Source organism: Zonotrichia leucophrys, chromosome 2 (assembly GCF_028769735.1).
Source record: "Zonotrichia leucophrys gambelii isolate GWCS_2022_RI chromosome 2, RI_Zleu_2.0, whole genome shotgun sequence".
Taxonomy (NCBI): Eukaryota; Metazoa; Chordata; class Aves; order Passeriformes; family Passerellidae; genus Zonotrichia; species Zonotrichia leucophrys.
This window is the reverse complement of record NC_088171.1, coordinates 92162482-92186683: the sequence shown is the minus strand read 5'-3', so window position 1 is coordinate 92186683 and position 24202 is coordinate 92162482. Positions and strand designations below refer to the sequence as shown.

Sequence of the window (24202 nt, the reverse complement as noted above, 5' to 3'; positions counted from 1 at the left end):
AGAGTACTGGAAATTATGATATAAGGGAACAGCTGCAGGATTTTCGTATTTGTTTTAAACTGCTTTTAAATTTATTATGTTCAAGCTTTTCAGAATAAAACTTTTCATGCTAGGTAAGACGCCTCAAACTTGAAGGTTTCTGAATACTTTAAAGGAACTGTCTCAGTAATTTCTAGGAAAAATGAAGAATATTCCCATTTTCATTCTTGTGATCCTTAAAAGTTTATGGAACATTTCCAGATTGTGAAAGATTCAGTTTTGTGAAGTGATTAATGTCTTTCCTACATCTGCTTTTACTCAGATACTGTCCAAATTGTCTTTGACTTAGGTATTTTAAATGCAGTTTTTAAATCTAGACATTTGTAGGGCATTTCCTATTCTCATTCTCTTTCTTAGTTTCTTGAAAAAATATCCCAGACAGGAGTAAAGATGCATTAAATATTTTTGGTGAGCTTTGAAATCTGCCATAGATGGTGTCTTTCATAATAAGATATTGGAAAGAGATAACTTTAGCTGATTGGGTTATAAGTCCATAGAAGTGTTGAAGTGATCCTGAAGGAGTGTCAAATTCTGAAAATGGAATAATTTCACATGTTAATTTTGAATTTGATGAGCAGCATTGTAAAGAATACATTAGTTTCAGTAATCTGTAGTAAAATAGAAATATTTGTAACTCTTGCTTTTACAGGTTTAGAACATGTGGTTGAAGTCAGATTTGAAGGAAGAAGAGAGCCACGCTACGAGTGCAGGCTGTGTGGGTGTAATTCAGAGGTGGCACCTATGATAGAACATCTTAGTGGATATAAACACAGAAGAGAATACATTGTGAGTAATTTTGATGCATTTTGATCAAAATTTCGTTATGATACTCCCGTTATTTTTTTTTTCTAAATAATTAGATCATTTGAAGTTTAAACCCCCATATAATAAATTGCCAGTATAGTTGACTGTCTCTGGGTCAGGCCAACATGAGGAGTTCTGATGATATGGGCTGTTGAGGCAGTGCAGTCCAGGGCTGCCTGTCTGTTTCAGCTCCAAAATCTGTTCCTAAGTGTTTAGATTGCTTTCAGGATCAGGTTCCAAAAACAATGGGATTCTTTTTTATTCCAAAGCAAGTCCATAGCATTGCTGGATTTGGTACAGAGGGTGTTTCCTTCTGGTAGCAAGCTTTGCATGGTATCCATTTTTTGTTTTGAAGACTACTTTAGTAACTTTAAATTTGAGTAGATATATTGCAGAGAAGAAATTAGTTCATAATATTCAAATCAATGTTTACCAGTCTTTTGGAAGTTTGTCTCGAAGGCGAAATGTGTAAATTTTTTAATACTGTGATATATTTTGATATTAACCTTTTCAAGCTGGTTTTGTTTACAGTCTAAAGAATTTCCAGATAAAATAAAGAAAAAAACAAAAGATACAAAAGAATGCAAAGTCTCGTTTTTCAGACGATTAGCAGGAGAGCTGGAGAAGAGTGAAGGATTAAAAATGTATAAGGTAATTGGAAGTAAATGTAGAATATTTCTTCATGTGTCTTTTATCAGTGCATTTATGTTTAATAGAGTAAATTTTAAAAGTACTGCAGGCAAAGCCTCTTAAATTTTCTGTGTATTTCTAGGAAGGTAAACAGTGGGTTGAACTAAGGCTTACCTTTAGGTTGCCCTGAAAGATCCAGGGAAAAAACCAGTAGTATTGAAATTAATCTGAAAAAGGCGAAAGCTTTATATTTTTAAGGTTTTAAATGTTTTAAATTGAAAATTGCTCAGTCTGAATTCAGTGATTCAGAAATTTTATTACTTTAACTTCAATAATTTTTAATTTTTGCAACTTAAATTTTTTCAAATTTAAGCAATTTTTTTTCTCAAATTTAATTTATATTTACAGAAATCTATATCTGTGTGTGAGAAATTTAATTCAATTTAATTATGTTGGCATAAATAAAAGTACTTGTTCTTTTCCTAAAGGCAGTTGCAGTAGATACTGTTATGAAATTTTAGTCAGAAAGTCTAATATGAACCTTTTTATATTTTTAGACGGAAGGTTACATAAGACCAGCTACCTCATGTAAGTGTGTGAATTTCTTGAATATAGTAGATTTGATGTAATTGATATTTGGCCTAATTTGACTTACTGGTTGAACCCAAAGGGTTTGACTGATGTAAAACATTCAACTTGTAACACCACAGAATGTTTTCAGAGATTTTTCTGGTTTTTGTGATTTTGAAGTGATGAAAGAAGGAAATTGCCAGACTTCCAGTCTTCTTTAGATTTTTTTAACTTCGTGGTTCCGGAAGTATTTTTGATAACTGCGGTAATTGCTCATCGAGGAAAGTAAAAAAGTGTGGAAAAGTGGTACTTGATGGCTTTCTCTGAATAAGCTGATAAGGTCTCCTCTACCTCATTTACATCATCAGAAGACTTATGCTAAATCCCTGGTGAAAGTGGAAATTACCATTCTTTAGCAAATCCATTGGAACAAGTGATGGAAACCACAGCCACAAACATAAACCCAGCATCTTCCCTCATACAGGATGGCTGAGTTACATCTTTTGTTACTGTAGCTGTGCTGTAGATCCTTAATGATGCCAGTCTGGAGGAATAGCCTCCTTGCTACCTCTTGACCCTAGTGTTAATATCAGAAGGAAGGTGGGTTTGATTGAAGTGGGTGAAGGTTTCAAAGATCTACGGAACTGGTCAGCGTGAGTCCCGCTGTAGGAGCCTGCCACAGCAGTACTTTTTTTTTTTTCTTCTTTTTATTGGTCATTGGGGCTTCTGTGGCTTGTACTTTTAAATGTTGGTCTGCAAAACAAGGTGACAAAAGTCTTTGATCTCTGTGTCTCTTGTGAAGAAGAGGGAGTGTGACCCGATAATTAGCTGAGTAATTCTCAGTTCAGAGTAAACTGACATCAGTCAAGTCAGCAGACTTCTGTAGAAGTGGAAGACACAGTCAAATATCAATCTAGAACATGAAAAAGAGTGATCCCACCCAGTCCTACAGGATATGAAACTGAAAAAATGGACAAGAGGGAAGTTACCTGCAAAAGTGTTGTGCCTTTCAGTATAAAGGTTTGCTCTGGTTAGGAAGTGAATTCCAAAAAAACCCCTTCTGGTTATTTAGAAGGAAATCGTGGTTACTGGGTTAGCAGCAGTAAGTAACTTTAGACTAGATCACATTGGCAGATGTCAAAACTCTTTTCTGTCAGTGAGGGTGAGTTTGGGGATATAATTAAGAAAGGCTGCTAATACACAGGTATGAGTGATGAAATGGACATCAACAGCTCCATCAGCATGTGTTAAACTGTGTCAATGGGAACATGTCACAGACATTTTTCCATAGAAATCCTTTCTTTAAGATTGTGCATCTTCTGGGAAGCAAGGGCCCCAGAAGAAGAATGTAAACAATGATTATCAGCTGCTGTAGAATGCAATAAGATGCACCTGTGATTGGCTCATCTTTCATGTGTACAATTAGGGGCCAATCACAGCTCGGAGACAGATTCCCTAGACACAGAACTTTGTGATAAATTCTTTTCTATTCTATTCTTAGCTTAGCAAGCCTCTGCAACTTCTCTCCTCATTCTTTTTAGTATAGTTATAATGTATTATATATCATATATCAATAAATCCAGCCTTCTGATCAAGAAACAAAATTCTCGTCCTTCTCTCACCATGGAGACCTCCTCAAGTCACTGTAATAGGAGCTGGTTAGCATGGCAACACAAGGCTTTTGGCCTTGTCTTGTAGGGCCAAAGGGGTCACTTGTGCAGAAAATTATTACATGTCCTGTTGCTTATCCTGGAACACAATGCTTAAGAGGTGAGAAGTTATGTACCCTGCAGTAGCTGGTTCTCTGAAGCATAGGTACTGTTTTAGACTGCCTTGTTTTGATGAGCTTTCCCTCCCTCCCTCCTCATGCTTATACACTGATAGAGGTGAGATGATCACACATTCCAACCCCTATCACTTCTTGTTAGAAACTTAGCTATTGTATGTACAGCTTTTAGGTTCACTGGTATTTACTTGGAAAAAACCCACATGCAGACCTTGTAACTTTTTTTCATGGAGGAGACAGGCCCACCTCAGTTTATTGCATACAACCTTCTTGTGTGGGGTTCAGGTGCCTGAGCACAGGTGCTGTAGAGTCCCTGCAGAGCCTTCAGGGCACAGGTCTCCCACAGACTTTTCAGCAAGGATGCCTGCTGGTTTCTGAGATGGGTGTGTGTGCCATTTGCTGCTGAATCCTGCCCTTTGCAGAAACCACAGCCACTTCACAGCCAGTAACTGTTCTGTTTGTGTAATGTTGCAGAAATACAGTGCAAACCTTGTGATGTTGCTAATAATTCTTTTTTATTTTCTAGCCCCATTGAAGAAGAAATCAAGGTGAGAGTAATACCTGCACAGGAGAATCAAAACAGAAATTTTTAACCTGTTTTTCTGTAGCAAACATCATGACATATTGGAAAATATTTTATATTGTCTTTCCACTGTACTTACTCCTCTTCTGTAAATTGTTCCTTTTTGTCTGTGAGGAAGTAGCAGCTATGGCTTTTGAAATACTGCACTTAAAAAGTAATTGCAATTAAAATTTCAAGCTGCTTCCATTCTATGTGGGATATCATTGGCTGAGTAAGTTTTATAAACAGCTGTTTATATAGGAAGAAAAAGCCCAACTCACCATTATTTTAGTCATGTCCTTTAGCTGTTTTGTAAAGAAGTTCATCTGCACTGCTGGTCTCTCTGAGAGTCACTCAGAATAAGGACCTTTACATATTTAAAACACTGTTATTTCTTAGAGAAAGATATCCAGTATTGGTAAGTGATAAAAATTTGGAAACTGAAATATTTTGAGTAAACTCAGTGTTTTAGTAATTTTTAGAATGCATCTTAATACTGTAATTTTTTTTCTTTTAAGGTGGGAAGATGATTATAAGCCAGAGGTATGTAGAGTCAGTAACTCCACACAGGGGTTCACATACCCACAAGTTCTCATTTTGTAGCAGTTTCTTTATGCTTGTTTTTATTTTTTTCCTGGAAAATGCTTATTCTTTGGCTTCATTTAGTATTTTATTAATATTCTTGCAGAAGCAATTAACCTAATGAGTCAGAGTTTTGTGTTCATCACAGCAGAGGGGAAGAGAATACAGTACCTTAGCTCTCATAAATCCTGTTCAGAGCCACTGAGAGTCTCAGAGCCAATGTCTCCAGGCCAGTTCTCCCAGCCTGTTCTGCCGTCTCCCCTTCCCTGTTTTGTCCCTCTTCAGATCAAGACTATTCTATACTGAAAGTTTGGTTTAAATCTTAAAATATATCTAAAGATTTACAATCCCTTTTTCTAACTCAAAGGTGAAATTCCAAATGATCACTGAAATAGCTGTCCTGATTAGCTCTGGAGACAAACACTGAGAATGCCTTGTTTTTATCTTGTGTGGCTGGTCAGGTACTATGCTAAATGCAGCTGAGCACTTGACTTTTTTAACATGATTTTGTTCCTGAGTGAGGAAAGGCTGGGGAATATAGCTCCTGTAGGTGTGTGGCTTAGATGTGAAATGTGTTCTTCCTGGTATTGGAAGGAAAGCAGTTGTGTTTGTGTAGCTGCTACCAAACTGATACTGAAGATCTAAAGTTACATGTTTATGGCTCTGACCTAAAATTATCTTTTCTTCGTGTTGACTTTTCTTGTTGGATAAAAGATTAAAATGTCTTGTTCTGTACAAGATGATGCAAAAACTGCTGTAAAATTCAGTCTTTTAATTTTTTTCCTTATTTTTCAATCACACAGAATGATCCTGTTCGGAAACAGAAAGCTCTGGAGTTCTTGGTATGTATGTAAAATAATTATGATGAGAGTTGGGATGTTTTACCAGTACAATGCAATGAATATTGTTTGAAAGAGCCTCTGATTACTGATCAAACTCATTTGACTGCAACATTGCAACATTAATTTCTATTTTAGTGGACTCTGCCCTCAAAAGTTCGTGCAGCTGTAGCTTAGCTCAAAGCAATTGGCTGGATTAAATGTGGCTCTCCCCTTTGCTGAGGAGGAGGAGCCACCCTGACAAACAGTGTTAATTAGCAGCACTGATGGTGATTAAGTGCTGCTGGCTGCCCATATCTAATGGGATTGTTGATAATGCTCAGCAAGAGGAGCCAGTCTGGTCTGGCTGCCAGAGAGAGCACAGCTGCTGGTCTTGGAGTGACTGGGGAAAGTTTATCAGTTCTGTTGCTGCTGACAGTGGCATAGTAAGCCTCATTTTGTCTTTTGGGTTTATGAAAATATCCGACTTTTACTCTGGGAAAGTAATGTCCTGTGCCCAAGGCAATTGGAAGGTTTCATTTGAGTTCGAATTGTGTTTACACTCCAAAATCAGAAGTAGAATGTTTTGAAATGAGTGCTTCATGTCTTCCACACTGTGGTTACTTGTGACTTCAGAAAGAGAGAGAAAAAGCAAGTCTTAAGGGATAATCAGTAAACTACAAAAAAACTTGGTAGTTAATTGACTTTTATGTACAGGAATCACAGCTATTCCTCACAAAAGACTGCCTATATTCTTTTAACTTACTGTAATCACTTATAAATTCATTTACTTAGTAATCAGCCTGAAGCTTATTTTTTATTCAATTTTCTACACAGATAATATAAATTTAGGACTTGTGCCATTCTCTGTCTGCAACAAAATTTTTATGGACTTGACAGTACAGGAGTGGCGCAGAAATCCAAGTTTATGTTTTACCTTTTATCAGGCCATAATTATGCTCCCAATTTTATTTTTTGATATTTTTGTATACATTTATTATATATGCCATATGTTAACCAATAGTATAAATTTGGTTATACAAAAATCAAAGGGTAACTTTGATCTGTTTGTGTATTTGACCCTCTGGCTCCTAATGACCAGTTCTAACCATGTTTTTCGACAGGAGACTTTTCACATCACCTCAGACTCAGAAGCAACACTTATTGTTCGCATTACACAGGAACTCATGGAGGCTTTGAAGGCCTTTTGTGAAAAGAAAGCAGCAGTAAGTAACTTAATCTTGTCCAGAATTGTTTTACTATTGGGAGGAAAGGAGTGGTTAAACTCACTGTATTAACACCCTGCCAACCTGTAGCAGTTCAGGCATGGTCAAAACCTCCAGTTAAATGTACTTCAATTGTCTTCTTTTACAATTTTTAAGTAACAAAGATATTAATTACATAGCACATTTCTCTTAGTATTCCATCATCATGTATCTGTTTTGGCTTTTTTTGTGTGTGTGTTCTGTTCTGGGCAACATTTTGCTTCTCAATGACAGGTTGTCATCCTTTTTGTGGTGGTCCCTTGCTTGTTAGCTTTTGTTCTAAGATCATTGAGGCTTTAAGTGTCACCCAAATGTGCCACTTTTTTCTTTTGTGGTGCTGTGGGTAGGCCTGTCTTTCTCATAACTTGTAGCTTTGCTCTCCGTTGGCAGTTTTAATCTGTTAAGATTAAGGTAGGCAAGATGTTCTTGACTGTCTGTTGGTCCTTACAAGCCTCCATAGCTTCTTTGCAAAGAGGTTGACTACCCATGGAAAAAGAAATCTGAAGAAGGACCAGAATCTGTGAAGGAATTATTAATCACTCTGGCAGCTACTGGTTCACAAAATTCAGGATTTATTTTTTTCTGAAAGCTGTTTCAGACTGTTTTCTCAATTCTATATTCCATGTCAGGTGAGCTGCAGTAACTATCTCTGTGCAAATGCTGCCACCAGCACCAGTTAAATGTTGTTTCTGTTGCTTCATCTCTCAGCTGGGCTTTCCATTCTGCATTCCCCAGATGGAGGCAGGATTTGCATATGCAGCAGTTTTATATTTTGGCCAGGTGATGATAAGAGAGATGAGGCAATAAATTTGAAACAGGAGACATTGTCTTCACCAGAGACCTCCTCCTGTTCTCCAGGAAAGTATCTCTTCAAATAACACTGGAGAATAGTGGTGCAATGTGGTAACAACACACCCCTCACATGCACTTTGCTATCACTTAAAATTGTACTTTGCTAACTTTCTATGGGAAATTTGTTGCTTTTTAGAATTTGTAAAGTTCTTAAATTCTTGCATTTGCAAACAGACATTCTGACCTTTTGCTTTACCTAGGATAACTACACCAGCAGTTTAGGCCCACTGGTGCCAGTACCACAAGATGAATTTCCAGAAAGGCAAAGCATCCCAGAACACTATGGGCCAGACGTAGAATACAAAGGTAGTTTATTTTTTTTTCCTACTAGTTTGTTTACTCTGGAGCCTGTGCAGATTGTGAAAATTTACTTTTATGGCCAGCCAGTGTACTTCTTAGCTGGTGTATTGTGTGTCTGTGCCCTGTGAGTCAGTTCAGGATATAATTTTCTGGAGCTTTAATGATTTAACTGTCTGAAAACATCCCTGTCTCACTGAACAGTGTTATAGCAGTTAAGGTCATGGAAATTCAAGCACTAACCCTTCCTGATCTATTTACCATTAGAATTTTTGGGTAAAAAAATGCAAAACTCAGTTAAGACATGAAGGCAAGAAATGGGAGAAGAACAGAAGTACACATCATAAAATCTCAAAGTAGTTGTGTTTGCAGCTGGTATTTTAATATTTTGCTGACTTAACTACCCTTTATTTATTCAGGAAGTTCTGACTGGAATCAAGGGGTTTTTTCTCAGTATGAAGAGTATTCTGAAGATGCTTCTTTTGCTCCTGCTCACCCCAACAGTTACCAAGCAGATGATGGATCATCCTCCTGTCATCTGACACCTGACAACTTTGCAAGTGTGTCTCTGCTCGGGGACTCTCCTGCTGTTGAGCCTGACATTCCTGCCAGTGGTGTCAGCCAATGGCTGAGACAGCTCAGGAACTCTGCGCCCTCCATGAATTTGGCTCCTGGGGCCTCTTCATACCAGAGCAGCCCAGTGAAGGAGTACTCAGCAGAATACATATCCAGTGATGTGCAAGGAAATGAGCTCTGTGATAACAGACTCTCATTTGGCAGAGAAAATACAAAATGGAGCAATCAACAAGTGTGTACCAAAGCAGGGCATATAAGTGACCAAGAATTATCCTATCTCAATTATTCTGCCTCATATCCTTCATCTGGAAGATACTTTACAAATTATACTTCACAAAACTATTCCTCTTACAAGAACTATGAGTCTGTTAATACTTGTACATCTTCTGCAATTTCTACTGTTTCAGGAAGAGGTGGATCCAGGTGGCACCAGGACACTAGGTGGAATGAGTGGAAGGAGGACTATAGGTGTTACGAGGATTCCAGCTGGAAGCAGGAATCTAGGTGTCAAGAATTCAGGTATCAGAAATCAGGCTACCAGAGAGACTGGAGTTCTCATCAGGACTCATTTTCTGCCAGTGGTTCGTACCAAGATCACCATCAGTTCAGAAGCTCAGAAGAGATGTTTGATGGAGCTGATGTTGGTCTTGCTCCCAACACTGTGAACAAACTCCTAGGGAAGGATGTGCCTACAATGACCAGGATGCTCAAGCAGTTGGCTCCGTATCACCCAGCGCTTCAAAGTAAGATGGTGATTGAGTTTCCATCATGTGAAATGAGTTACTGTAACATAAGCAGGAGATTGCAGGTTGCAGCGATGGGGTGAGCTGTTCAGGGGAGTTGAGCTCATTTTGCTCACATCTGTATCAGCTGAAGAAAGGCATTGTTGCTTCTCTGAGGACACCATGCCTCTTGGCAACTAGATGGAGCAGTGAGTGGGAGGAGGTTTTGATAGTACAAAAATTTCCTGAATTGGAAGGTTTGTCCTTGGTCATGTTTCTAACTAGCAGTTTGTATCATGAGTTGTACTGGTGGATTTGCAATGATGGGAGGGAAATGTATTGGCATAAAGAAAAAAATACTGGAATGCATGCAGAACCAAGCCTGGATGGCATTATAATAGATAATCCAAATGAATCAAAACCCATTGGGATAACAAGAGAAACATTTTCAAAGAGCTGTTCATTAAGTGTCAATTCCTTTTTTCCAGTTACTGTAGAAATAGTCATTAATGTTGAGAATAGTGATACACTATTCAAAATGAGAGTTTCTCCTTTGGAAATAGATTATGAGAGGGACATAAAGAGAAGTGGGCATATGCTCCTGCATAGCTGTCATTGGGCATGAGTTTGGACAAATGCAAACTATGCTTCTGGTACTAGAATTAGTTAATTAATTAGGTAGCTACTTAATGGTAAAACTTTCACATTCACATTCTCTATGTTGTGTTATGGAAATATTATGAAATAGAAGTAACTCTAAATGTCTTTATTGCCCCTTTCCAGAAGTAAATATTCAGACATTCGTCAACGTGCTAATAGAAGCTAGAGAGAAAGATTAAGAAGCAACAGCTGGACTGGAAACAGATGAAGAGACTTGAGAATCTCCATCACTTGGCTTTCAGGAAAGAGACTGCATTTAACTGTGCTTGACTGGCTTGGGAGAGGTAAAGGGAGGTAGGGTTTAAGTTTTTAACATGTGAAATATAGCTGGAACATGAACTTGCACATAATGGGTGAACATACTATTTTGTTTAGGCTTTTTTGTAATGTATTTGTTATATCTTAGTATCTTTCAGAAAAAAAGATCTTTTGTTATTTTTTGAAAATGTGTTAAAATTACTCTGTCAGCAAAAAGCTAATGATCCTTTTAATACCCTTCTCAATTCAGAAGAGAAAGAAAGGTTTACTTTTATGCTACCTACTTAGGAAGAATATTAATTCAAAATACAGGTTTACTTTTCTTCACACAAATGTAAGGCCAGTTCCATTAATTTGAGGCATTATAATTAGCGTATTTTTAGAAATTGATACACTACATTTCTGTTTAGACAAAGAAAGGAGAATGTCACAGCATAGGTATTCTCTCTATGTTAATGTGATGCTATATGAGGAAAATATCTCTACTAGAGGACTGGTATGTAACAGGGCATATCAGTTTGCAGAGTAAGAAATGGTGAGAAATACATGCAAATTTTTAAATAATGTTGTTCAAAATGAAATAATTATAAATTATCCTAAAAACTCATTTGGTGGATGGACCCATGCTAAAATAAAAATTCTTGATTCTTTGTACTGGCAAAAGCATATTAAGAAATAGTAGAACCCATAAGGCAATCAGATAAAATAACATGAAAAAATAAACAAAATGTTCTACTAACTGAGTAGTACTTACCAGTTCATGAGGTGTATCAGAGCCACATGCTCATGAGTGCCTGGCTTTAGGTCTCTGCTCTATGTAATTAAAACCAGCTTACATGGAGCTGAAGAAAAGAAGTAAAGTGAGACAGTTTACTCCTGAGTGTCTGTTTTCCTTTTCACTGCTGCTTTGTGAACTATCATTTTTCTTCTCACCCATGCTGGAACTGTGTCTCTGTGCATTAAATACTGGTGCTGAAGCAGGGTTAGTCTTCATGAGCTGTCATAAAACATTTTGGATCTTGTTATGTAAATTTTAATAAAAACTCAATTCCAAATAATTTATTATTGAGCATAAGTAAACTCAATTCCCTAAAATTTTCCTTCTGTCATTACTTTGTTTCTGCATCTGAAAAGATCTGCTTTCCTTTTTCGTTCCTGTTCACTGTGTTTCGTTCCTGTTCACTGCTCATACTTACTGAAGTGTCGGAGTGGTTTGTAACATCACACACCTCATAGTTGTGCCATACACCTCCATGCACTGAATTACATACTCAAGCTTCTTGCTGAAAGGGGAAAATTGTTTTTTCTACCACAGGTGTCTGCCAGGGTTTTGATTTACAAGTCTGTAGGACTGATTTGTCATTATATCTACATTTAAAAATTACCAGAAGTTATTTACACAAATGTTACTAGCATCGTTTTTTTCCTCACAGAAAGTGTAGTGCAACTAAAATTCTGGAACTGTAGAAAAAAATGTTGCTAGGAAATACTACTGCTGCAACTCTGTTAATTCAAGTTAAGACCTTTTCATTTGAGGTTGTTGCAGGGAACTCTTTTCCTCATTTCTCACTCCCTTTTGGATTTTACTGCCATCACTGTATACCCCAGTGACACACAGTAGCTGGATGAGCTCCACCCAGATTAGATGCTTTTTGCACCTACAGGTTCTGTAATTTTTCCTTCTGGGCAACAGTTACTGTCCTTCCTTTGTTGTTGTGCAGAGTCCTGCATTGGGGAAACAGTTCTTGCTGTTGGAGTTGGAGTAGTAAGACAGCATTGATTTACTAAAGCTTTCCTGAACTGTAGAGTGCTGAGTGCTTCTTACTGCCAAGAAAGCCCTTTGCCATATCTTGCTCCTAAGTAGTACAGAATTGGAGCAGAACTCTGTCTAGACTCCACCTCACCAAGTGGCTCCTGCCAGCCTGCAGAGCAGCACCGGATGCCTGGCACCATCAGCACCACTGCAGCTGCATCACGGGCCTTGGCATGGAGGCAGTAGTTCTCAGAATGCACCTGAGCCCTTGGAGCAAATTTCCAATTTCCTTAGAAAGCCAGTCACAAAAACCCAGACTGGAACATATCTTGGACTGGAAATAAATGGTCTGCTTTTAGTCAGTTTCTTGGTCTGTGGTGTACCTGCTTTCACACCTTTAGAAGTGTGTTTCCCAGTGGGACAAGAGTTGTTCCAATCCAGAGCCACCTTGATGATTCTCTCCATTAGTGATGCTCCTTTAGGAAGGGCTGGAGTCAGCTGTTCTGCACCAAGGGCAGTGAAATACAACAAGGCCAGCTGGACATGGAGGCATCTTTCAGGGCAGACAACTTGGCAAGTTTCTCAGATTGCAGTTTTTTAGTTTGTACCATGGACTTACTCCTCAAAACACTTCCCAGAATTACTGGATTTAATCTGGATGTATGATCCAGAGGGGCAGCTTCCTTAGTGGAAAGAAACAGGGGAGCTCTTTTGAGCCCAGAAATTCTCAAAAGAATTCTCTTGTTTTGTTTCTGGAGAGAGCATATATAGTTATTATCTCAGCCTTCCAGGGAGGGAAGGTTCAAAGAGTAACTGGTGGAAGTATTTTTCCCTTGTTTTCTTCAAGGTAAGTAACTTTCACAGCTGTTGGATGAGGTGGTTTCTGACACTGGTTGTTACTCCTATCTCTCTCCTCACCCAAAACCAGTTCCTTGCCTTTTGGGTGAGGACACCCAGAGTGCTTTGGGCCATCTCCTTGTTTCAGGGTGCTTATGCTCTGGGGTCCATAGGTTTTCCCCCACATACTTGACACCAGAAGAGTGTTCAGCGTTGCTGAGCTGTCACTGAGGCTCTGCGTATCACTTGACAAATAGTAGCAGCTTCTTCACATGACAAATGTTTTGTAACAGTTGCACAGTTGCCACTTTGCTGCCTTCAGCCTGACACCAGACACTCTAATGTGGGTGAGACAGACTCAGAATCATCTGAGTTGGAAAGAGTCCACAAGAATCACTAAGTCCAGCTGTTCAGTGAATGGACCATACAGAGACTGAATGTGTGACCTTGGTGTTATTTGTACCATTCTGTGACCATCTGAGCCAAATCAGGGTCACATGGAAGTAACATTGTAACTCTCGTTGTCTTTGTTTCCTCCAAGAGTTACTGCAAGAGATGGTGTGTGACAGTCATTACTTGTCTTGCTTGAGTTTTTCCACTCTCTCTCATTAGCTGTAAGTGGTGAGATGTAGGGCACAGTTACAAGAATGTCTGTCAATTCAAGGCCACTTCAAATAAGTGCTTCAGCACAAAAAGGAAGACTTCTGATGTCAAATGAGACAACTAAGCAAAAGGAGCATATTCAGAGTCAGAGTTCATTATTGAGGGGAACTTCTCAAGGGAGATGCAGTGTGACCTTTTTCACAGGTGAGAAGAAGTTGTATTTGAAGCCATCCCAAAGATACCCTGAAAGAAGGAGGCAGCTAGAAAATAAAATTAAAAAAAGGCCATCCAAGTGGAGAGATCCCTGAATTGCAGAAAATGAGAATACAGAAATAAAATCACCATCCCCTTAAAGCTGTACAAAAGTGAAACAGACTAAAAGTTGACCTGGTATTTTTACTTAATTTTAAATTCTGTATTTAAAAATTAATACATTAAACTCTTATAAAAGTAAGGCACATGCAAAACATGTTGTGCAACTTCTGGCTTTCAACTGATATAAACTAACAAGCATGATTTTAATTTGGCATTTCTAAAGAGTCATTTTTCCCATGCAGGATATGTGTAAGAGGTAAGGATATGTGTAAGAGTTCAGCATTGTACTGGTTAAATTAGATTCTGTGCTTTCTGTACTACAGTAAGCAGAGATGGTCATATCATACAATAATACAAAATAAAACCAACTCAAGTACAGATTCTGACAATGATTACCAACATACAAAATTTAAGAATGTGATGTTACATCCATTATAATACATAAATAATCTTATTCAGTAGAGGATGATTTGGCAACTCCAGTCTATGTAATGCCAGTGTGCAATTCCTGGTTATCCATGTCATACGATGCTGAAGACCATGGAAAGGTACTGCTCATAGGACACCTGGATCCAGCCATCCTGGTCAGTGTCGTATCGACGAAACACATCAGTCAGCCTCTGAGGAGGAGAGAAAAAATAATAATAGACACTTTTGTTCTAGGGGAAGCTTCAGACTGCAACACACTCCCCTTGCCACCTGGGCTTTATGAACCCTTTCTGTTCATCCCCCCTGTAGCCATTTTACAGTCTTTATATATAAGACAGCTCACTGCAATAATAATGCAATACCTAAAGCTACCTTCTATATAGACCAGACAGCTTTTTATAACTGGCTTTAAAGCAGGGGGAAAAACAATGCAGTGTTTGAGTCATCTGGAAACAGAATCCAATGCATACCTCGTGCATATCTCGCCTTCTAGGCAAATATGCTCCATGTGCCATTGCCCTCTGAGGTGTCTCTGTATAACCCCAGAGATGCCAGGCAGTACAAAGGACCAGAACAACTGCCAGCACGGTTTCATTAACATCAGCTGAGTGATTATTCCATTTAAAGCCCTTTTTAGCAGAGTTCAAGTCTACAACTAACCATAATTGCCTTGTATTACAAATGAATGCAAAGGTGACTGATGTGTCTAAATAAGAGAGATGTGACTTTTACAGGGAACTGCTTTCCCTCCATGTTCTCTCTCTCACTCTCTGTGTCACTGAAAGACTGGAAGGTTTTTTGTGTATTTTTACCATTACCCTTGCAAGATCAGCTCTGTATTAAAGTCTGTATTAAACTAACAGAGAGTGTCAAACACTGATACTATTTTACACTTTTTTGTCCCTCATCCATTGTATCAAATGTACTTGAGACACAAAGGAATTGCTAATGAAGACCAATACACAAAGATGTTTCTAGCACTTAGCACATACTTAATTCAAATGGCTCGCTATAAATAAAAGCAAGTTCTGATCCACTGTTAAAGTGAGAACCAGAAAAGCTTAAGAAAAGGCATTTTTTTTTCCAATTGACATCAAAGTACATCTCTTTTCTTACCTGTAGAACAACACAGCACTGAATAAAATCATCAAAAGCAACTTGTCCTTTTCCTTGTCTGTCAAATTTCCGAATAAGGATATCATAGAACTGATCAGACAGTCGGTAACCTTGGAAAAAGAGAAATACTTTAGAAGGTTTCAATTACTGCAGTCCTTCTATAAAAAGAACAAGGTTGTTTAGCAGGCATGTGTAATAAAACCAGAAAACAGTAAGGAGTTACAATGACTATTTTTTGGTAAATATCTCTGTAAACTAAGATGCATGCAATAAAACCCATGCTCAATAATAATTATATACAGAGTCACATTAACTATAATTACAGATTAAGGTGACTGATTGGGGGAATGGTTTAGGGCTGCAGTCAAGTCTTTCCAGGTGAAGTGACTGGAATGAAAGTTCCTTAGCCATCAGAATGCTCTCACAGCACGGACAGCTGGCCTTGTTTAAAAGGTGGCAAGTTCTATCAAGTACCCTGTTAGTTCAGACTTAGCCTGATACACTGGTAACCCTCAGAGCTTGTCACAGAGGAGACTGGAACTGGATGTGTCAGGACATGTATCAGGAACGTTTTCCTTTTCTCTTATTTAAGAAAAGAGCTTTAAAAAACACGTGCCTTTGGCATGGACATTGTTAAAAGGTAGCTTATGCCTAAAAGGAAAGCTGCCCTTCACCTACCTCATTTTTAGTGACATTTGTCAGAGCAGTACAGCTCTGCAACAGCACCAGTAAGCAGCTCATTCTATGACATAACCTAGTCATAAAAACTGTAATTACTAATGAATTACCAAAACCTGTTAGTGCTTGCTTTAGTTCATTTTTGTCAATCATTCCAGAATTGTCTCTGTCATACGTTCGAAAGACATTCTGCCAGTCTGTGATGTATTTCCAGACTCCTGTGAATTCATTGAAGTTCACACCCCCTTTGTTTTCTCTGTCAAACATGCCTGAAATAAAAAATAAGAAACACATATAAAACCTTAGTCATACAACTCCTCAGCAAGATCTGCCAGGACTTTAAGTAGATATCAAGAGTGCTCTGTGGAAGGTACTGAAGGGAGAAAAGAAACTGCTAAAATGCAAGTGGTAATTTGCAAAGTCCTGCCAAGAAAAAGCAGCAGTCATCCACTGAAGGAAAAAAAAATTAACCAAGATAAAAATACCAGAATAAATCACAGAATGTTTATTTTTCCTAGTTTTTCATTTTCAGTTCAAAAATACTGAGGGCTTGATTGATCATCCAGTAATAATCAAAATGGGCAGAGGTGTGGACTGTTCTTTTCCAAGGACACATTAAAAAGTCTGACATAATTTCCAACAGTGCTGGGATATTCATCTGCATTTGATTTACTCATGGTGTTATCTTTACATGTCATCCAGCAATGGAACTCAGGCAGCTGCTGAACACTTATTGAGAACAAAGCAAAAAATGTAGTCCTTGGATTTCTGAACTGTGTGACAGAAAAGATTTGATTTATTGTGCCTGAATCTTCATCCTTCTGTTCTACCACCAGCACCTTCCACATTACTGGCAATTAGTTTAGACACTAACAGAATTCAAGCTTTGTAAAGCTTCTGTTTGGTATTTTTGGAGTAAAACATAGGCTTAAATTCAAGATAGGAAAAACTGCTTCCCAAGATAACTTACATAATATCTTTTTAGAAAATTTAAGATAACAATCTCCTCATGCATAAATTACATTTATTATCTAATCAATTACGCAGTAACATTTTCTCAAGCTATTTTGACAAGTGCACATGTGCGTATGCAAAGGGCATTCTCTATTAATCAAAAGGGAAAATAATTTAACTTACTGCTGGGCACTCTGAGGAAAAAACAACAAAACAGTGTAGCAATTGAGGAGCATTCTCAATCAATCAGCTGAGCAGATCACAAAACATTATCTTAGGACTATGCCACATCACACAACTACACTCACCAAGAATTGATCTGACTGTTGCTGGATTAAATGGAGTCCATGTGCCTGAAACAGAAAGAATTACTTAGCTGAGAATCAAGAATTCCTCAATGTTTAAAAAAAAATGCAAAAAAACCAAACAAACAAATCCGTTAAGAATAGTGAATTCAGAGCTATGTGACATGGAACAGGCATATTAAAAAAAATAAGGCTGCTTGGAAGTAAGAAAGTCTCACCATTCAGAGATGACTTCAGAGCAGTGCTTCCCAAATACCACACAGAAATCAGCATTTTAAGGCTGCAACAAAAAAATCTTAACAAACCTTGGAAGATCTTAGAAGGACTTTTTCATCCCAGGCTGTCAGGAAGTATTGGACAAAAATCAAGATCTAAACTGAAGTACCTCTTTTCTACTGACAGGAGCAGAAGTGTTCTAAATTGTAACTCAATCAAGGCCTCATATCTGTTCCTCAGTAAAAACCCATCTGCTCATTTCCCTTTGACAGGACTACTCCAGGGCAGAAGGAGTTCCCAACATGGCATAACCATACATTGCAGCTTAGAGTAGTTCAGTACAAATCCCACCTAATCCACTGCTAAAACAATTACGTGTTAGTTTGAGTTAGTATTTTTAGACCAAGAAATGATGCTGCTTGAAAGGGCCTGAGCAGTAATCATCTGGAGAGCAGCTCTGTACTTCTCTGAGTATTTAGAGTTCATTATGAAACTGTTTTCACTGGGTTGAGAGCATTCCCAAGCCTAGGAAGCATTAAGCTTTAAACAAAAGAATCCCGTGCCTCATCTAGCATTTCACCATGGATTCTCCAGAGCCTGTGAAGGCACCAGGAGCAGAGGCAGCACATAATGAACTGGCTGTGGCTGCCCGCAGGAGCCGAGGGCAGAGCAGAGGCGCTCCCAGGGCTGGGTCAGGTGACCGCAAATCCCGGCAGAAGGGCCGGGCTGGGATCCTCGGGATCCGGCCCTTGGCTTTGCTGGGTCACGGCAGTGATGTAACTCACAGGCAGGCCCTGAGACTACTGGCACTTAAAGAGAAAAGGAAAAATGGCTCTGAAAATGCTGAAGCAGTATTTTAGACAGAGATATTCCATACCTTAGAGCTGTGTGTCTCCTCAAAAAATAAGAAATAATGGAATTAATAAGGTGCCAGGATTTAACACTGAACAGAATAAGAGGAAAAAGTGAAAATACAGTCTGAAAGTAAACTTATCTCATCTTGAAACATTCAAGTGATTCATAGAGCCACCACAGAACGAAATCTGAGCAACTCCAGAGGTGACGAACTGTACTGATTTCACCCTGTTCCAATAAACAGTGCAGACTGTCCCTGTCTCTGCTCTCCTCACTCTAGTGTTAACTTCCCACAGCAGCACAGAAGAAAACAAGAAGGAAGCAAAGGATTTTATTGTGCAAACAGACAAAGTGATGATCAGCCCCTCCCACGTAAGCACACTGTGATCTGCATAAACTTCACAGGCTGAAAATGTCAAATTGTCAAAACCACACTGAACTTCAAATGTCAATGAGCACATTGTAGAATTTTTTAATGTTTTAGAAATAAACACATAACATTATTTTAGCCCATGTTAAATTGCAGGACAGCCATGAACAAACAACCATTAGAGGATATACTTTGAAAATAATATAGTGAATTGTTAGTGACTTTGGTGTACAAGATCTAGAATCTCTTGGAATGCAGGAAGCTTACAGTTCTGCAAATATTTTGTCTAACACTTGGTAGGCATTCTTCATAACTGCAAAGCACTGAAACTGCTAATCTACACTGTAAATAAGGAAAGAAAAGAGCTCAGATATTCATCACTGCCTATTACCCTTATATTCACTCATATGAGGAGATATTTAAAATACACAAAATTAAAAATGGCAGGTTCATATGAGAAAATATTTAAAATATATTAAATTTAAAACAGCAGGTAAAATTTAAAATGACAGTTTCTCACAGTTCTAAACAGCACTGTAATCTAAATGAAAATGGTGACTTAATTTAACTTAGTTTTTGCTAAAGATTGTATTCAAAATTTTAATTATGCATCAGTTCTGACAGCCACAACACATTGCTTTTAATTTATCAGATACATCATTAAACAAATATTCTAGTACATCCAGTTCAGTTCCAAGACTGCAGTTTTACTGAACAGAACCTTATAAACTTATTTCAAGTCAGGCAATCACTGACAAAAATGGGCCCTTCAGGCAGAGCCAGTGTGTGCTGCAGCTCACAACATCAGTTTAAGCCCTCCTCAGTCACAAAGCACAGGAAGGATAAAGGAATAAACTCTGGGAGAAGGGGAACTTGGAATGGACTCAAAGGTGGACAAACAGCCTGAATATGCCATTTTTTCATATTTCCAAACAGAAAAAATCCCCACAGAGTACAACCCTACCCATCCTGAGTCATGGGAAGAAAGTAAAAATAGGCTACTGGAAAAATGTTTTATTTTTTGTTTCCATGAGTTATTTGACAATACCCTAGTTTCTTTCAGTATTACAACAAGGAAATGACTACTAGGAAGTTTTAATACTAGAGTGCATCTTTCTACTCTGTTAGGAAAAACCCCAAACATAGTTTATTTCCTGCACCATACTGTATGAAAAATAAATTATGTGCAATGAAAAGGCTGGTTGTAAATAGCTTTGCCCAGGTTATACACTGGTTCTGGTTAAAAAAAGAAAGGTTCAGTAGTGATGAGCAAGGAATATATGAATCACTATTTATGATTTCTAGGAAGCAGAGCTGGGAAAAAAAATAAAGGGATGTGCACGCCCTCATTCCTCAGAATACAGACCAGTAATGGTTACAACAGATACTCAGTTTAGAACAAACAAACAAAAAATCACAAGGATTGTTCATTTTTTCCCTTTCCAGCCTTTTGCTGTAGATTAAATAGTAATTAGTGAGTGGCAGGAACACTTCCTACCCCCTTCCATACAAAGAATCACAGCATCAAGTAACCACTCTCACAACAAATTTATCATGAAGTTTACCATGAACTACCTCACTGCTCATTTACAGACTTACCATTGGATAGTGCCTGCTGAAGTTCATTATCACATATTATTCCACTCCTGTCTTTATCAACTCTGGAAAAGAAAAACAAAACCAAACCAGGTAGTAAGCTTTAAATGGCTGAAATGAGCAGCTTCCACTTACTGAAGACTTTGACATTTTGCTTCTTACTGACCAGATGAGATTATTATTTTCCTGAAAAGTCTCTGGAACATGATAAAAGCTCCAAAGAAAACTGCAAGACTTATGAGTGAAGAGACACACAGAAACACTGACAATGAAACAGTTTGGGCTTGCTCTCCACAAGGAAGTATTTCTATTTATTTCTGTTTCAGAGAACTGCAGAGCACCATGCTGGTTAAATCCACGAAATGCCTAATGCCACAGTAGTGAGCTATCTGTTTCACAAACCGGAGCAACAGGTTTGTCACCCAGCCTCTCTCACATGCTGGCAGTGGAGAGTAAGTCACTAATGTGACCAAAGTACTCAGAGATTCAATCGCTTGCAGGAGTTCACAGGGGTTCAAAGAGGAAAAAAGCACAGGCAGGTTCCAGCTTCCACTGAGCCTTCACAGTCCATGGTCTTAATGATTCAAGTTCTATGCCAAAATTAATGAATTAAGTACTTTCTGCCCAAATAAAGAATGATCATGACTTCTTTAGAAGGCTATCTGAAAGTGGTGGGGACTTCATTTCATACAAGGATGTTCCCCTTGGAATGACAGTTTCATTTCCCCTCATTTACTACCCCAACCAGAGTCCCACTCAGCTGACCCCTGTTCACAGAACCTGATTTTCTTTTCCTTTAGTTCTTGCTGTCTTTTTCTAAACACTTTCAGTTCATTCTATTGCTTCCTTCCTCATCTCCAAGAATTATGTAACCTGCATGCAACACTAAAATTGCAAGCATAAATTGCAAAGACTTCAATTACAAATAGATATTCCCCTTTATAATCTCTGTTTCTCTTCTTAGTATTGTGAACATTTTTTACCTTTTATGAGCTGTTACCAAGTCCTAAGCTGATATTTTCATGAAAATGCATTATGACCTACTTATCTTGCTCCTGAGCATCATCAGTCAGCACACTCCTTTTATAAATAAAATTATGCAAAATTAGAATGGGTTTTCCTCATGGACTTCAGGTTTCTGCTCTGGATTGCACCTGACACATGGGGACCACAGGGATCATGATCTGGCCCTGACAGGCTGATACAGCCCAGTCATTCAGGACTGCAAGGTGCCCCTGCAAACATTCTCAGCTACTGCAGGAATCAGCAAACATCACCTGATCTCTTTCCACAGAGCCAGAGAACCACAGAACGGTTTGGGTTGAAAGGCACCTAAAAGATCACCAAGTTGCAATCCCCTGGCTGTGGGCAGGGACACCTTCAGTTACACCAGATGGCTCAGAGCTCCATCCAGCCTGGCCTTAAACACTTCCAGGGATGGGGCAGCCACAGCTTCTCTGGGCAACCAGTTCCAGTGCCTCACCACGCCCACAGTGTAAAACCTCCTCCCACCATCCAATCTAAACCTACTCTCTTTCCCCAGCTGCTCCTGAACACATTACACAAAGATCCCAGGAGAGCTCCATCTGTCCGTGCGGTGCATGACCACACACACACCCTTCAGTCAGTTTTCCATCCACTGAAGAATGCTTCCATTCATTCCACCTTTACTGAATTTCTTCAAGGGCCCTTTGATAGTGTTGGGAGTATTTTTGGAAAGCATACAGATTGTATGAATTGCTCCAATTCCAGTCATCATATCCCTATCCAATCCTTACCAAACACAGTCCACGATTTATACAGCAGTCTGGCAGAAAGAATATTTTCAGCAAAGGCCATACAACTCTCCTGACTAACTACATTATTTAAAATATTTTTACTGATTTTCCTGGTGCAGAAGCCAGATTGCTGATCTGTTTCTGGACCCTTTAAAAAGAGAAACAGCTTCATGCATGCCTCTGCCGAGTCCTCAGAGGAAGTTGTTTTACGGCAGGCTGGGTAGGTAAGCTGCTGCATTCCTGAGTCACTCTGTAAATATCAGCCAGTTTTAGAAACTTAGTACTCTTTGTCTGCTGCTTAACCTCTTCTTGCTGCTGCTTGTGTCAGAAGATCTGTCTTGACTCATCTCTCATAAAAATGGATCCAACGTAGGCACCTCCCCAGTTTCCTCAACAAGACATAGTTGGGAAATCTCCTTTGGCTTCCTCACTGATAGGATCTTGCCAGTGTGTTTGTTTAGCACAAGCTGCTAACTCCCTTGCAGGTCCCTCTGTTCCAGGAGAATTCAAGAGAGTACTTCACAGAATCCCTTAGCTTGGAAAAGACCGCTGAGATCATCAAGTCCAACCTGTGACCCATCACCACCGTGTCAGCCAGACCATGGCACTGAGTTCCACGTCCCGTCCTTCCTCAAACACCCCAGGGACGGTGACACCACCACCTCCCTGGGCAGCCCGTTCCAATGTCCAACCACCCTTGCTGAGAAGAAATTCTCCCCGATATCCAACCTAAACGTCCCCTGGTGCAGCTATGTCTTGTCATTGGTAGCTTTAAAGTCTCCCATTACCATTTATCCGATTCCTTTTTTACAAGCCTTCCCTGTGCTGCTACGCTGATCCACCACACCTATCTACCCTTCCTGCAACATCAGGTTAAAAATTACTTCAGCGCTTTCAAGGTTACCTACCGTCCCACCGATCCCCTTTCCCCTCGTTATAAGACACAGCCACATTCACTCCTCCCCAGCCCTTCCCTGCAGATCCTCCCACGGGGAATGCACCGCGCTGCCCACAGCGCTGCCCCGGCAGCCAAACCGCGCGCGGGATGCGCCGGGCCGGTGCCCGGACTCGCTCGCGCAGCCCCCGACCCGCTTCCGGTAGCTGCCCGTGCCCGCTGCCCGCGGGGCTCGCTGCCCGCGGCCCGGGTGTGGCGGCCGGCTCACCTCTGGAAGACGCTCCACAGGAAGGAGGGGTCGGGCAGGGCGCCGGGGGCGCCGCCGCCGTTGGGCCGCTGCTGGTACCCCGCCGCCATGGCCCCGCGCCCGCCCGCCCCGCGCGCCGCCGACACGGGCCGCCTCTGACGCTGCGCGCCCGTGGCGTCACTGCGCGCCCCGCCCCGGCGCGCGGAGGGGATTCCCGAGCTGAGCCGGGAGCCGCGGCGCTGGAGGGGGAGGCACCGGGACAGGGAGGCGCCGGGAGAGGGAGCCATCGAGGCGGGGCTGCGGCACGGCCTCGGCGCGCGGGGAGCCGCGCCCGGGGAGTGGCGCACCCACCGCGCGCGAGCCGCCACCCTCCCTCACGAAGGTTCCGGCGAGGGCAGGAGCCGTCCCTGTGAGCGACCGCTCCCCACCGAGGGGAGCCGGAGGGGAAGGAGCCCAAGTTTGACATCCAAGAGTTGTCTCTGCACCATCGCTGAGAGGAAGAAGGGATACAGAGGGAAACAGTCCGCTGTGTAAGAGATCAGATTCTCTTACACAAAGTGAGGATTAAAGCACACAGGGAAAGAATTTCAGGGACAGGACCGAATTACCGTACAAGCCAAATTGGCATCACCTCGCTAATCTTTAACTGAATTCTTTACTGAGCGCTGAACATAACCCACTGTGAAAAATGCATGTATTATATGACTGGCTTTTCGCAAACATTAAAATGAATGTTATATGTGTTGTGTTAAAAAGAAATGCTGTATTAATTCTCCTAAGTACTGTGTTAAATATAGTTTTAGGATATAAAATTTGTTAAAATAAGAACTATTC

At 39.9% G+C, this 24202-nt stretch overlaps 2 protein-coding genes across 3 annotated transcripts in view; one reads left to right on the top strand and one right to left on the bottom strand.

Annotated features, from left to right (window-relative positions):
- Nucleotides 1-11788, top strand: part of LOC135444273 (uncharacterized) — a 28923-nt gene extending 17135 nt beyond the window's left edge. The window contains exons 6-15 of one of the 2 annotated variants that reach the window (XM_064705675.1): nt 689-825; nt 1375-1494; nt 2031-2061; nt 4356-4377; nt 4910-4934; nt 5777-5815; nt 6916-7017; nt 8109-8214; nt 8625-9524; nt 10287-11788. In XM_064705675.1, coding sequence (XP_064561745.1) covers nt 689-825; nt 1375-1494; nt 2031-2061; nt 4356-4377; nt 4910-4934; nt 5777-5815; nt 6916-7017; nt 8109-8214; nt 8625-9524; nt 10287-10342 — 1538 coding nt within the window. In that variant the 3' untranslated portion in view covers nt 10343-11788. The remainder of the gene's footprint in view (nt 1-688; nt 826-1374; nt 1495-2030; nt 2062-4355; nt 4378-4909; nt 4935-5776; nt 5816-6915; nt 7018-8108; nt 8215-8624; nt 9525-10286) is intronic. The other variant, XM_064705676.1, reaches the window with a different exon arrangement.
- A 2202-nt stretch (nt 11789-13990) lies between these two features.
- On the bottom strand, nt 13991-23650 carry PDCD6 (programmed cell death 6). Its single transcript, XM_064705677.1, has 6 exons — nt 23390-23650; nt 20452-20513; nt 17415-17459; nt 16263-16421; nt 15475-15584; nt 13991-14549 (listed from the first exon to the last, which is right to left on the bottom strand). The coding sequence occupies exons 1-6, from the start codon at nt 23476-23478 to the stop codon at nt 14451-14453; spliced, it is 564 nt and encodes a 187-aa protein (XP_064561747.1). The 5' UTR covers nt 23479-23650; the 3' UTR covers nt 13991-14450.
- Nucleotides 23651-24202: the final 552 nt, after the last annotated feature.

Coding starts and splice junctions, on each gene's coding strand:
- PDCD6 (XM_064705677.1), bottom strand. CDS start 23,478: ATGGCGGCGGGGTACCAGCAGCGGCCCAACGGCGGCGGCGCCCCCGGC. Junction 16,422..17,414: donor AACAGTCAGATCAATTCTTG/GTGAGTGTAGTT, acceptor TTTTTATTTCAG/GCATGTTTGACAGAGAAAAC. Junction 14,550..15,474: donor AGTGCTGTGTTGTTCTACAG/GTAAGAAAAGAG, acceptor TCTCCTCCTCAG/AGGCTGACTGATGTGTTTCG.